Source organism: Danio rerio, chromosome 9, assembly GCF_049306965.1.
Source record: "Danio rerio strain Tuebingen ecotype United States chromosome 9, GRCz12tu, whole genome shotgun sequence".
In the NCBI taxonomy this organism is placed as follows: domain Eukaryota; kingdom Metazoa; phylum Chordata; class Actinopteri; order Cypriniformes; family Danionidae; genus Danio; species Danio rerio.
Genome location: NC_133184.1, coordinates 24,644,319 through 24,658,560, shown reverse-complemented (window position 1 = coordinate 24,658,560; position 14,242 = coordinate 24,644,319). Strand labels below are relative to the sequence as shown.

Below are 14,242 nucleotides of genomic sequence, written 5' to 3'. Positions count from 1 at the left end.
ATTGCTAACTAGATTAAAGATGTGCTGAGAGTTTTGAGATATTTAATTTATGACTTGTTTACCAAAACAGCATAGTACACTTAAAAGTGTAAACTTCTTCAACATTCCTCATTCTCCTATCTCAGGTGTGTTTTCATTCCAGGTGTCAATTATTGACTTGCATTTTCCGAATCACCAAACTAAAACATTAAAAAAATATTCTTCAATGTTCTATTAAGGAAAAGTCACACATGTTGGATTAATATATTATGAGGTACTTTTCGTATTGAAGGGAACTGTCTTTTTTAACGGAACAGTAAAAAACGATAAGTCACAAAAAGTATAGTTACAACGTAAATAATTTTACTAAAGAAAACGTTCGAGGTTACTAAAGTAACCCTTCGTTCCCCGAGGAGGGGAACGGAAGCACTATAAGTGGATTTGATTTGTAAAATCCACGCATTGGGAGGATTCGGATCAGAAGCCGCTTGTCTGGAGAGTATTGAACGGGCCAATGAATGAAATTAATTGGCAGCGTAAGCTTGCACAGGTGTGCGACATCTGCAATTATCTCAGCATATAAGCACACCTGAAGCCAGCAGACGCCATCCTTTTAAGCTGAAGAGACTTTCAAACAGCTAAGGGACAGTCATTATGGCGACGGAGTATAGTGCTTCCGTTCCCCTCCTCGGGGAACGAAGGGTTACTTTAGTAACCTCGAACGTTCCCCTTCGGGGGGAACTTCAGCACTATAAGTGGATTTGATTTGTAAAATCCACGCATTGGGAGCCCATTGAAAGCGCCATAATGACTGCACCTTACCAACACCCCCGATGAGGAGATAGTCAAGCAAGCGTGACGCACCCACATCATGGGGGGCGCGGTCCTCCAACGTGTCCCTGGCCCTAATTTATCCTACTTCAACAGAAGTTTTACGGATTTAGATATATTTTTTGGGAAGTCGTGAGCATCTAGATAATTCTAGGAAATACGACAGTACGTTGGGAAGCGTGCAATCCCGATAGGGAGGACGCTGCGGAGGCCATCCGTTACCCAAGGGGGGGATAGATGGCAGAATTTACATATGGACTAGCCCTAAAAAGGGGGAGTACGCATAGCAAAAGAGTGGTTAGCGGAGAGGGAAGACACGGGTCCGCCCAGGGGGGGGACTTAACCGTGGCGGAATAAGCATATGGGATCGCCTAGTGGGGATCACGCATAGCAGGCACCTATACCCAAAACGCGGGCTGACCAGCAGGCAGACCTACAACGTAGTGGGCCAGCAAGTGACTCCTCCGCTGAGTCAGTGCTGGGGGCCACGGAGGAATCTGCAGGGCTCACCTGACGGGGAACTTTACTGACAGATAAAAAAGGCGCACGTACCTCCGTGTTAGGGAGAATGGCGCAGCAAGCGTGTTTCAACACCCTACCGAGTTGTCTCCTCAATCACCAAAGGGTTACCTAATACCCTTGAGGAAACCGGCTCCACTCGCAGATTGTAAAACCTTGCAAATGTGTTGGGTGTCGCCCAGCCCGCAGCTCTACAGATGTCTGTTAGAGAGGCGCCGCGTGCACGCGCCCAAGAGGATGCAACGCTCCGAGTGGAGTGTGCACGAACTCCCGGGGGACACGGCTGACCTCGACTCGAATAAGCGAGTGAAATGGCATCCACAATCCAGTGGGATAATCTTTGTTTTGATACGGCACTTCCCTGCTGCCGACCGCCATAACAGACAAAGAGCTGCTCAGATGATCTAAAATTCTGAGTACGGTCCACATAAATGCGCAGAGCGCGAACTGGACAAAGTAAAGAAAGGGCTGGGTCTGCCTCCTCCGGGGGCAGCGCTTGCAGGTTCACTACCTGATCTCTAAAGGGGGTGGTAGGAACCTTGGGCACATAACCGGGGCGGGGTCTCAGGATGACGTGAGAGTAATCCGGCCCGAATTCCAGGCACGAGTCACTGACCGAAAATGCCTCCAGGTCCCCGACCCTCTTGATGGAGGCCAACGCAACCAGCAGAGCTGTCTTCAGGGACAGAAATCTTAGAGATACTGATTCGAGTGGCTCAAAGGGATCAGATCGCAGACTCGTGAGAACGAGGGCGAGATCCCAAGAGGGCATGAGAGGGGGGCGAGATGGATTAATTCGCCTAGCACCCCTAAGGAACTGGATGACCAGGTTATGCTTTCCCACGGTGCCGCCAGCTACCGCGCTATGATAAGCGGAGATGGCGGCCACGTAAACCTTGAGAGTGGAGGGCGACAGCCTGCTGTCCAACTTCTCTTGAAGGAAAGAGAGCACAACACTAATCTGGCAATTTCGGGGGTCTTCTCTGCGAGAGACGCACCATTCAGTGAATAGACTCCACTTCAGGGCGTAGGCGCGCCTCGTGGAGGGGGCTCTAGCCTGAGTGATGGTATTAACCACCGCAGTCGGTAGGTTACCTAAGTCTTCCTCGCGTCTAGGGACCACACGTGGAGGTTCCAAAGATCGGGGCGAGGGTGCCAGATGGTGCCCTGTCCCTGAGAGAGTAGGTCCTCTCTCAAAGGGATCCGCCAGGGGAGGGCCATCGCGAGGAGTGAGAGCTCTGATATCCAGGTCCGGTTGGGCCAAAGGGGCGCAACTAGCAGAACCTGTTCCTCGTCCTCCCTGACCTTGCACAGAAACTGCGCGAGCAGGCTCACTGGGGGAAACGCATACTTGCGCATGCCCCGAGGCCAGCTGTGGGCCAGTGCATCCGTGCCGAGAGAGCCCTCGGTCAGGGAAAAAAACAACTGGCAGTGAGCGTTCTCGGGGGAAGCAAACAGATCGATCTGGGCCTCCCCGCATCGCGCCCATATCAGCTGAACAGACTCGGGGTGGAGTCTCCATTCTCCAGGATGTAACAGCTGTCGTGAGAGCGCATCGGCTGCACGATTGAGCGTGCCTGGGACGTGAATGGCGCGCAGCGATTTCAGCCGCGGGTGACTCCAGAGGAGCAGACGGCGGGCGAGCTGAGACATGCGGCGAGAGCGCATACCCCCCATGCGGTTGATATACGCCGCCGCCGCCATACTGTCCGTCCTGACCAGCACGTGTTGCCGCTCCAGCACCGGTAAAAAGCGGTGGAGAGCGAGGAACACTGCCAACAGCTCTAGGCGATTGATATGCCAATGCAGCTGGGCACCCTTCCAGAGGCCCGCAGCCGCATGCCCGCGACACACGGCCCCCCCAACCCGTGTTGGAAGCGTCTGTTGAAACAACAACATGGCTGGACGCCTGTCCTAGAGGCACACCGGCCTGTAGGAACGAGGGGTCGTTCCAAGGGCTGAGGGCGCGGCGACACAGCGCAGTAACCGAGACCCGGTGTGTGCCCGCGTGCCATGCGCGTCTGGGGACCCGATCGTGAAGCCAGTGCTGAAGTGGTCTCATATGGAGCAACCCGAGCAGCGTGACGGCGGCTGCGGATGCCATATGCCCCAGGAGCCTCTGAAAGAACTTCAGTGGGACCACTAGTTTGCTGTCGAGCTCCCTCAGACAGTTCAGCAACAGGCGAGCGCGTTCCTCGGAGAGGTGCGCTACCATGGTGATTGAGTCCAGCTCCATCCCGAGAAAAGAAATCCTCTGCACGGGGGCGAGTTTGCTCTTTTCTCGGTTGACCTGAAGCCCCAGTAGGCGGAGATGCCGAAGCACCTTGTCCCTGTGCATAATCAATTGCTCCCGCGAGTGGGCTAAAATCAGCCAGTCGTCGAGATAATTGAGTATGCGAATGCCCGCGAGCCGAAGGGGCGCTAGGGCACCCTCCGCGAGTTTGGTGAAGACCCGCGGAGACAGAGAGAGCCCGAAGGGGAGGACCTTGTACTGCCACGCTCGACCCTCGAACGCAAACCGCAGAAATTGGCGGTGGCGTGGAAGAATGGAGACATGGAAATACGCGTCCTTCAGGTCTATGGCTGCAAACCAATCCCGAGGACGAACGCATTGGAGAATGCGCCTCTGCGTGAGCATTCTGAACGGCAGCCTGTGCAGACAGCGGTTCAAAACGCGCAGATCTAGGATTGGCCGTGACCCACCGCTCTTTTTGGGTACGATGAAGTATGGGCTGTAAAACCCACTCTCCATCTCGGCTGGAGGAACCGGCTCGATTGCACCCTTCGCCAGGAGGGCAGCAATCTCCTCTCGCAAGACAGGGGCGGACAGGGGGTTGACCCTGGAGGAATACACGCCCGTAAACTTGGGGGGCCGTTTCGCGAACTGAATCGCGTAACCGAGTCTGATTGTGCGTATGAGCCACCGCGAGGGGCTGGCCCGCGCTAACCAGGCAGGCAGAGCCCTCGCTAATGGAGTCATCGCTACAATCGCTGACGTACCAGCGGTGGGGCAGCGCGGAGTGGGTGTGCTGATCCGGGAAACACGAGGGTCCTGTGGAAGAGCTGGAGGAGAGCGATTCGCTCTGGCTCCGCACCCTGACTCCGGAGAGGGGGCTGGAGGGCTGAGGGAAGGGAGACCGTCCCCCCAGCGCTCGTGAGCCACTGGCGAAGCACGTAGAGTCTGCGAGCCGGAAGGCAGCGCGTCCCGGACTGGCAGAACTCGTGCAGTCACATCCGGGGAAGGGAAAAAAGTGCTCTTTTACTGATGTTTTGGTGGCACTGAAAAGTACCGTTGTTATCGGGGCCCCGCCCTCCAGCGGGGAAAGAGCAAGTTTCCTCTTCTCCGGATGGCCTGTCTCAGGGACGCTTCGCGGTCCGTTTACCGGACTTAACGGCGCCCTGGGCAGGAGGGGCTGCCTGCTTTCGAGGTGAACGCTCGTTGGCGGGCGCCCTCGGCGAGGAACAGCGGAGGTGGATGGCTCGGCGGGCGGAGCGGGCTTACGGCCACGCCGATAGATGACATTGCCCATCGCATCCGACTGCTCTTTCACCGCCTTGAATTCCTGGGTGAATTCACCGACGGTGTCGCCGAACAGGCCAGCCTGGGATATGGGCGAGTCAAGAAAGCGAACTTTGTCAACGTCGCGCATATCGGCCAGGTTTAGCCAGAGGTGGCGTTCCTGAACCACAAGTGTGGACATCGTCCTCCCCAGCGCACACGCGGCGGACTTAGTAGTCCGAAGAGCATAGTCGGTCGCGGTGCGCAGCTCATGTAATAAGCTTGGGTTGGACCCGCCCTCGTGCAGCTCGGCCAGCGCCTGCGCTTGGTAGCGCTGGTAGGTGGCCATCGCGTGCAAAGCAGAAGCAGCCTGGCCCGCAGCCTTTTAAGCTCTGGCTCCGAGGGAGGCAGACAACCTACAGGCTTTGGACGGGAGGCGGGGCAAACCCCGCCACGTAGAGGCGCCGCGCGGACAAAGATTGACCGCGATAGCGCGCTCCACTGACGGGATCGCCTCATACCCCCTGGCAGCTCCGCCGTCAAGGGCGGTGAGGGCGGAGGCACTCGCAGCACAGGCAGAGAAAGGTGCCCTCCAAGACTGCGTGAGCCTACTGTGCACTTCCGGGAAGAAGGGGACGAGAGGCTTCGAAGGCTTCGCTTTCTGGTCCTCTACGTAGCACCCATCTAGTCGGTCCGGCCGCGGAGCTGGGGGATAAACCATCTCCAACCCCACGGCCGAAGCAGCCCGGGAAAGCACGGCTAACATGTCCGCTTCAGGATCCGATTTGACAGCGCTCACCTGCCCGGAGGGGGCGAGCGGGTCCGGATCTTCGTCGGACAGTGAAAGCCCACCCTCCGATGCCGCGGAGGACATCTGATCTCCGGTGTCAGCGAGTGTGAGAGCTACCATCTGGTTAGACGGATCACTCTCACCACCCGAAGCTTGGATGGAGCGCCGTGAGGAGCGAGAGGTCCGCGAGCCCGGACCCTCAGATCTGCCCGAGCGCCCGCTGCTTTTTTAGAACAGGAGGCAACTGGGGTGGCTCGCTCTCTTGCGAAAGTTAGCCGCGATCTTAGCTGTGCAACGGTCATGGCATCGCAATGACGACATGAACCGCCCGCGAGCACCGCATTAACATGCTGGACCCCCAAACATGCAATGCAGTGATCGTGTCCATCATCCGGAGCCAGGAAACCCCCGCATCCAGAAACGCACAGTCGGAGCGCCATCCTGAAAAGGACGTGCTGCACGACTGTGTTGCTCTTTTAGGAAAGTTGCAACTATACGCACCGCTCTGGAGGACCGGACCCAAAGAACCGCAGGCAAGGGAGTAACCCAGCTCGACCGTCTGCCACCGCGAAGACCCACTCTGGACCGGGAGACACACTCGTTCGCTCTGAAGTGCTGATCAGCAAGAGGAACCCTCATCGACTCACTCAGAAAGGATCTGAAGCGAAAAGGATGGCGTCTGCTGGCTTCAGGTGTGCTTATATGCTGAGATAATTGCAGATGTCGCACACCTGCGCAAGCTTACGCTGCCAATTAATTTCATTCATTGGCCCGTTCAATACTCTCCAGACAAGCGGCTTCTGATCCGAATCCTCCCAATGCGTGGATTTTACAAATCAAATCCACTTATAGTGCTGAAGTTCCCCCCGAAGGGGAACTAAATTTACAGGCAGTTTAACTGGTTAGCAGGCCACATCACAGCTCTGTGGTATCACTAACGTTACAACAGCTGTGTTCTTCTAGACTACTATTGACACAGCTCTGCAGAAAATGCTGGTTTTGGTTTCTTCAGCAGCGTTTGTCTATGTGGAACGCGCGGCGCGCACTCGCGCACTGGAATGTGAGCTGATGAGGGGCGGCGCGGGCTCGCGCTGCGCTCATCACTCAAGTATGTGGATGTTTCACAGACTCCAGTCGAAGAGGTTTATTTCTCAGTGCAGCGCACAGAAGATGCCTTCACAGAGAGCACGATCAGTAGAGCTTCAGCTTTACTCTTAAACCATTTTCATCTCAAGCAAGGAGCACTGAGCACAACTTAAAGCGCTCTGAACATAACTACTGGACTATTTCTCTCATTCTTATGGACAGACTGGAGACTCGAGGTCAGCCGGTTGATGTTCAGCGACTGTGAATGAAGATGAGTTTCAGTTAGTTCATGATGGATCACCATCACGATCTCAAATGTAAAATAGTTGTGGTCGGAGACACTCAGTGTGGGAAGACGTCTTTGTTAAATGTCTTTGCCAAAGATTCCTTTCCAGAGGTTTGTGGAAGAAAATGTCACAATTATGAACGTTAATTCAGCTTTTATTGTTGTTGTTGTTGTTGTGTGTGTGTTTCGTAAACAGTGTTTAGTTAAACTTGATCTTTCTGTCACAGAACTATGTTCCTACAGTGTTTGAGAACTACACGGCCAGTTTTGAGGTGGACACATTGAGAGTGGAGCTTAGTCTTTGGGATACTTCAGGTAAGAAGAAGAATTATTCTCTGCGGACATTAAATTAGATAAAAACAATCTGGTACATGGAGCTCCACTCACATACATATGTGTTTTATTAGTTACTGAAAAATCTGTAATGCAATTTTAGAGATTATAGCCTTATTGTAATGGTCATATCCACTTGAACCTCCTCCCTATTCTAGTGGACTGTAGGGAGTGGGTGAGGACCACTGATATCATTCATCACTTATGAGGAAATTCAGAAATGAATGCAGTGATTATGTGGCTGACAAAAAGTGAAGAAGCACGAATCTGAAAGTTATAGTTGTGAATTTTTTTAATAGGTTCTTTATTGGCATCAAAAAAATAAATAAAATAAAATAAAAAATCTTTGACCGTCTAAAAACCTTTCTTTTCCCCAAAAAGTTCTTAACAGTTTAAAAATGTCTCTTACTTTTCATGTTCTTTAAATTCTGGTTGTTTGGGGAACTTTTTACTGCAAGATTCTTTAGGTAATCAATTATATATTTATTTATATATATATATATATATATATATATATATATATATATATATATATATATATATATATATATATATAAAGAGTTGATTACTTTTATTTTTATTGTGGTTTGTTTTCTATGTTCTAGTTGTGCCTAGTTGTGTTAATTAGTTTGAACACGTTTCCATTCTGATTACCCCTCTATTATTTAAGTCCCATGGTCCCCTCAGTTCATTGATCATCATTTTTTGTTTTTGTTTCATGGCAGTCATGAATGTTCTCCAGCAGATACATTATTAAACCTACCTTGTGTTTTTTACTTCTTAATGTTTAAAATAAATAAAATACTGAGATTTCAGTCAAGTTTTTTTGAATCTGAAGTACATTTTTCAGTTCAGTTTTATGCTTTAATAAGCTTTTCATGTCAGAATAACTCAAAGTATTAAATTGTAAATCCTTGTTTGATTCTAACTTATTCTAAGCTTTATTTGTAAAGAGTGTACAGTAAACTGGAGCAGTGTACTTTATACATTCTCACAGATTTGCCTATGATGTTCTCGCAGCAGATTCATGGTTGTCTCCCACACTTCTAGAATGACTCAGATGATTGTTGTTAATGTTAGGTAATACTAGTCTCAAAATAAACCACAGATACAGTATGTGGTAGTATGTGATTGTGGCACGATTTTTCATAGCAAATATTTTTTCTGCTTCCTCATCTTTCTTTTTGTGAGCAACCCATGCAGCTGCTCTCCATCTTCATCTCGGAATGGACAGACATTTTAAAATGAAAGCTTTAAATATTTTAGTAATGATGGCTAATGATCTAAGGTTTGAACTCATTTCAAGCCCTACAAACTTTCTAGAGCAGATTCAACACTCACCTCCCAGAATAGCACTGTAACCTAATTTAGTGGGCTTGAATCATGGGTACATGTGCTGTCTTTCTATGTAAAGAGGGACAGTGACTTGCACAAAAAGACCTCATAGAAAACAGAAACAGTGTCAGTCAAACAGGTTCAGAATGGCCTGAAGATCTTACTAACAGTGATACTCTAAGTAAATAAATGGATACACTTTTATTCTTTACATTATTTAAAGTGGATTAACTTGCCTTTTACTGTTAAACGACACTTGTTCTTCCTGAGGTTTTCTGTAAAAGTGTGATACTTCACAAGGTAAAACTGCTTGCGCTTGCCAATTAGGGATGCAACGATTAGAGATTTTAATTATAGTCTGAGGAACAATCACGGTTATCACAATTATTATGCATTTATTCATTTCAAAATACCACTAGTTTAGAAAATCACATGAAAACTACTTATATTTTAAAGAGTTGTGTATCGCTGCTCAGTAACAAATTAAAACAACACAAAATAACAATAAAAAACAAATAATATAATCCATTTATCTTTGGACTTAAAAATAAGTGAAAAATGCTTTTGGCATTTAAACATTAGTAATAATTTTACACTGAAAATAATGACAGAACAAAAACAAATAAATAAATAGTTCATATTAGTTAAGTATTTCCCTTTTAAATAGAACAAATATAGTCAAAGACTGCTGAACCTCTGTCTGAAAGGCACTGATATGCACGCAAACCACATGCCTTTATTGGAAATAACGAACTTCATTCGTTTTCTTGTCGGCTTAGTCCCTTTATTAATACGGGGTCGCCACAGCGGAATGAACTGCCAACTTATCCAGCAAGTTTTTACGCAGCGAATGCCCTTCCAGCCGCAACCCATCTTTGGGAAACATCCACACACACATTCACACACACACTCATACACTACGGACAATTTAGCTTACCCAATTCACCTGTACCGCATGTCTTCGGACTGTGGGGGAAACCGCAGCACCCGGAGGAAACCCACGCGAAGGCAGGGAGAACATGCAAACTCCACACTTAGTTAAAAACCTCCTCAGCTACAAGCTCAGAAATTTAAACTAGTGCACAGTTAGCGTAACATTGAGTTGCAGCAGTTTTGTTCCATGCAGAAACACGGCGTTGAGAAGCCTTTACGATTAATTAACGTGACAAATTAAACCTCGGTTAATAGTGAAATCGGTTAATCGTTGCTCTATAGCCAATATGCTTATATGTTGATATTTTAGCCTTCTCTAGAACAAAAGCTAAAGTGCTCATTGGGAAAAACCTCAGAGTGTCACTGGGGGGTTATTACAAGACCTTAAATTCTTTCTGACTTTATATTGTAATAAATGTCAATGAAGTTTCCATATATGGTTCTTCGTCCAATAAAGGGCTAAAACAATATGGGATGGGAACCATAATATTGCAAGCAGCATATTAAGTGGTTTTGTACAGCTAGAAATATCTGAAAGTGGATGCCATCGGAAGCCAGACACATTAAATTTACAAATGGCCACGTCTGCTCATCCGTTTTAAATATTCAGTCCAGTAATAATTTATTTGTTAATAAAAGGTTTTCTCTATTTCTTTTTCGCAGGCTCTCCATATTATGACAATGTGCGGCCTCTTTCTTACCCGGATGCTGATGCTGTTCTCATCTGTTTTGATATTGGTCGACCAGAGACTCTGGAGAATGTGCTAAGGAAGGTAAGCTGATCTTCAAGATGTTCGATTTGTTTATCGATGCTGTTTATAATGTCATAGCTCTCCTGAATTGTGTTTGGTCTAATCTCACAAGCCCCGTCTTTGTGACACTGAGAACAAAAGTGCAGACATCTGAGAGAAGAGTCCAGTGAATGAGAGAGCCAATGTGTAGGACGACTTTGATCCTTTGATTATCTCAAGAGGGAGAGAATGACAACCAATAAGAGCTTGTTTTGGTTGGGCCTCAGAATCACAGAGCCTTTGTGCCACAGGATGCCTTCTAACCTCTGATGTCATTAGGGGATGAGAAGCTCTGAGAGAGCAGTAGCCATCCCTTTTTGGGCATTTTTCTATTGGTGCGCCCACTGACTGCATCTCTGTGAGAGAGGCGATCTGTGCCAATGATGACAGAAGGGGATTTTAGGTAGAATAGAGAACACCATTGGTGAGCACAAATGCCTACTGTCACCTACTGTATAGGGTGACTAAGAAGGGATGACACAAAATACTAAATACTTTTTAAGAGAAAGTTCAGCCAAAAATGTAATGCTGCTGTTAATTTGCGCACCCTCAGGCCACCCAAGATGTCAGTTGCTTTTTTTTTCTTTAATAGAACATTAAATAAATCTTTTTGGGAGTCATAAAATCACAGCTTTGTCTAAATGAATAATTTGAACACTAAAACTAGCTTTAATTCTACAACTACTGGAATAGTCATAGTTCACATTAGACTGATTTTTAGACTGATACTAGAATAAGTTTTGCCATATATAATATTTACATATGACGCTTCTGTTGAGGTTTTAGAATGAATTTTACAATGTTTGTTGTTAAATTGTATGATATTTAGATGAATAAGAGCTTCTGGCCCTGAAGGCAAACAGGAGGGCTAAGATTTTTCTTTGCCGTAAAAGTATTGTTTTTGAAAGTCTAAATGCTAAGACATGTGGATATAAACACTGTGAATTTTGGAAATTGATACCTCTAAAAATGTCAATACTTAAGTTTTTGATTTAATAAGACTCTAAATCACTGGCAGCCTCCACTGGAATTGAGTGTAAATGAATCTTTTATGTTAGGGGTAATGTAATGATAAAAATCAGGATACAAAATTAAAATGTTACTATTGAAAATGTATTAGTTCACAGGCAACCACAGAGCCTGCTATTGTTGCTAATTACTTGTGCTAATTCAAAATAGGTTAATGCTTTTAGCCTCTTTGTGAAATTAAATTGAATGATATTGATTAATACCTGATAAAAACATCACCGATATGCATTTCAATGCACAACAACAAAAAAAAAATTCTGAAAATGTATGTGTGGCGAGTGAGGCGGGGCTGAGAGCTGTGATGGTGTATGAGGCGGGTGGCATGAGTGAGTGAGATAATCAGAGACACCTGGACGCATCACCTGCCTCGGGTCTCACGGAGAGGAGCCCTGGAAGCTAATAGGAGGAGAGACGCCAGTACTAAACGAGAGAGGACTGGACATATTATGTTTTACTTTTACTTTCAACTGCTGTCTGTTTGTTTGTTTGTTTTTTCATTAAAACTTATTAAAAGTTTGTCATTTTCCCGCCTCCTTCATTTCAGTATTAAAAAAGTAGCCTATGCTGAAATAATATGCCATTTGTAATGCATACAGACAATTTAACCCTTATCATCAAGGTAGAAATTCTCTTTATGTTGTCATTTTGATAAAATAGCAATGTTAGAATAAATTACACTAACTATTAAGAAAAGCAAGGGTATTTAACTATTTTGTGTTGAGTTATTCCTTTAATAATTGAGAGGTCGGTTGCATAAAATGTCTTTGGAAATAGTTTGACAAACTAGCGTATTCATATTTTTTGGATTCAAATTACTAACTTAAATAAACCAAACTGCAACCATTACTAAGAAATATTTAAAATATTAAAAAAACGGACTAACTTAGTCTTATAAAACCAGTCTAAAAGAAATGGGATATTATCATGGAATCATCACAATGACCATAAAATCAGAGATTTTGCATAATGTTGAGATAACAAACATGGTGTGAATGCCATATAAACATTGTGGAAAGGAATGTGTAATACCGTATTACACTGATGAAAGATTATCTTACTGTTATAAAACATCTCAACAGCGGTGTATATACTGTGAAAACACATTAATTATTGTAATAAAATATAGTTAAATATTATTTTGTTTCTTGTTTTTTTAATCCATTAGTGGAAGGGAGAAATTGAAGAGTTCTGTCCTAATACCAAAATCCTTTTGGTTGGATGCAAGTCAGACCTGCGTGCAGACCTGGCAACATTTGTACAGCTGTCCAATGACATTCCTTCATCATACGACCAGGTGGGTTTTTTCCATGAAATATTAATGTAATTGTAACAGGGAATAAAACAGATTCAATATTAGTTAAATAGGCTTTTGTTGCAGATTTAAAAAAAAAAAAAAAAACTATACTTAAAATCAGCTAAAACAACACAATTCTTGAGATTTTTGGGAGACAGCTAACTTGTTTTCTGTTCAATCCACTTACAGTTGTAAAAACTATTATAAGATGAAGGCATTTTTTTTACTATAGGTAGACTCACACAGAATCTGTGCCCACACAAATCTGCAGATTTTAGAACCCATCAAGTCTTATTTAAATGTGAGTCATATATATTTACTTAGTTTTTACACTTTATTTCAGTATTATTATTGCATAAAATGCTAATGTTTAGATGATTTCTGTACAATACAATTTGTAAAATAATATTTAGTTGATGTATTATATGAGAAAGTTGTAGCTTAGTTTAACAAAGAAGTGGTTCTAAATGGATTTACATTAAAACTTTAAATAAACGTTATGTTTTCAGCTTCTATACTCTCAAAATCATTCTGCAGATTATTATTATTGATTTGTTTTACTGAATTCTGTCCAAGTTCTGTCTGGCAGAAGCTACAATAACATGTAATACTATATCCATGTATTTTATGTATTTAAATTCAAATTCTAATACTGATGCAGACACACAGATATGTTTGTGCATTAGACATTCCTTTTAAAAATAAACAATATTTTTAAATGCATATTTTCCTAACATGCAGCGATGAGCCCTGAATTAGATGACAGGAAATCAAGTATGCACCAGTCCATTAGCTAACAACATTAAGTCAATTTTTGGCTCCGTGTGTCTCGTAGGGTTCAAACATGGCCAAGCTGATCTCGGCCCCTTACATCGAGTGCTCGGCACAGCAGTCCGAGAACAGCGTGAGAGACATTTTTCACATAGCCACACTGGCCTGCGTCAGTAAAAATAACAAGAGCGTGAAGCGCATCAAGTCCAGCAGAGCCACCAAGAGGACCTCGCGTGTATCCAGCAGGCCAGAGCTGGACTCGCATCTACACAAGACCAAGGCCAAAACCTGCACAGTCATGTGATTTCAAAAGCCATCCCATCTGCATGCATTTCTTCTAATATCAGGATTCTTTCTAAAAGTCCACCGGGGAATTAATGGGCGATGAACCGAAGGGAGATATTTTGCACTTTGCTAGTATTCTCGATACGTACTGAACTGAGTCAGCGACATGTATTAATAATGATGAAGCAGTCTATTTAAAAGCACCTCAGAGCATTTTTTTAGCCATCTTTGAAAACCTAAAGCAGGGAAAACCTCTGTGTGTTACTGTGTACTTTGTAGAAAGCCTCCAAAGATGATGGTCCTGGGGATTTTGCAGCGTAACCCAGTTTGTGGACGTAATTAACTCGGATTAACTTGCTAACCTCAGACCTGTCCTGCACCAAAAACAAAAATGCTCTCAATTAATGTCACAGATATACATTGTTGGTTGTTTTTTCTTTGTGAGGGATTAATATGAGGCAATAAACGAAGCATAACTGTC

The 14,242-nt window shown here is 45.2% G+C and overlaps 1 protein-coding gene across 1 annotated transcript; it reads left to right on the top strand.

Moving 5' to 3' along the window:
• The first annotated feature begins 6,819 nt into the window (after positions 1-6,819).
• Positions 6,820-14,242, top strand: rnd3b (Rho family GTPase 3b). The gene is made up of 5 exons (NM_001002591.1): positions 6,820-7,101; positions 7,218-7,305; positions 10,255-10,364; positions 12,577-12,705; positions 13,541-14,242. Exons 1-5 carry the CDS (start codon positions 6,997-6,999, stop codon positions 13,778-13,780), a joined length of 672 nt encoding a protein of 223 aa, NP_001002591.1. The 5' UTR covers positions 6,820-6,996; the 3' UTR covers positions 13,781-14,242.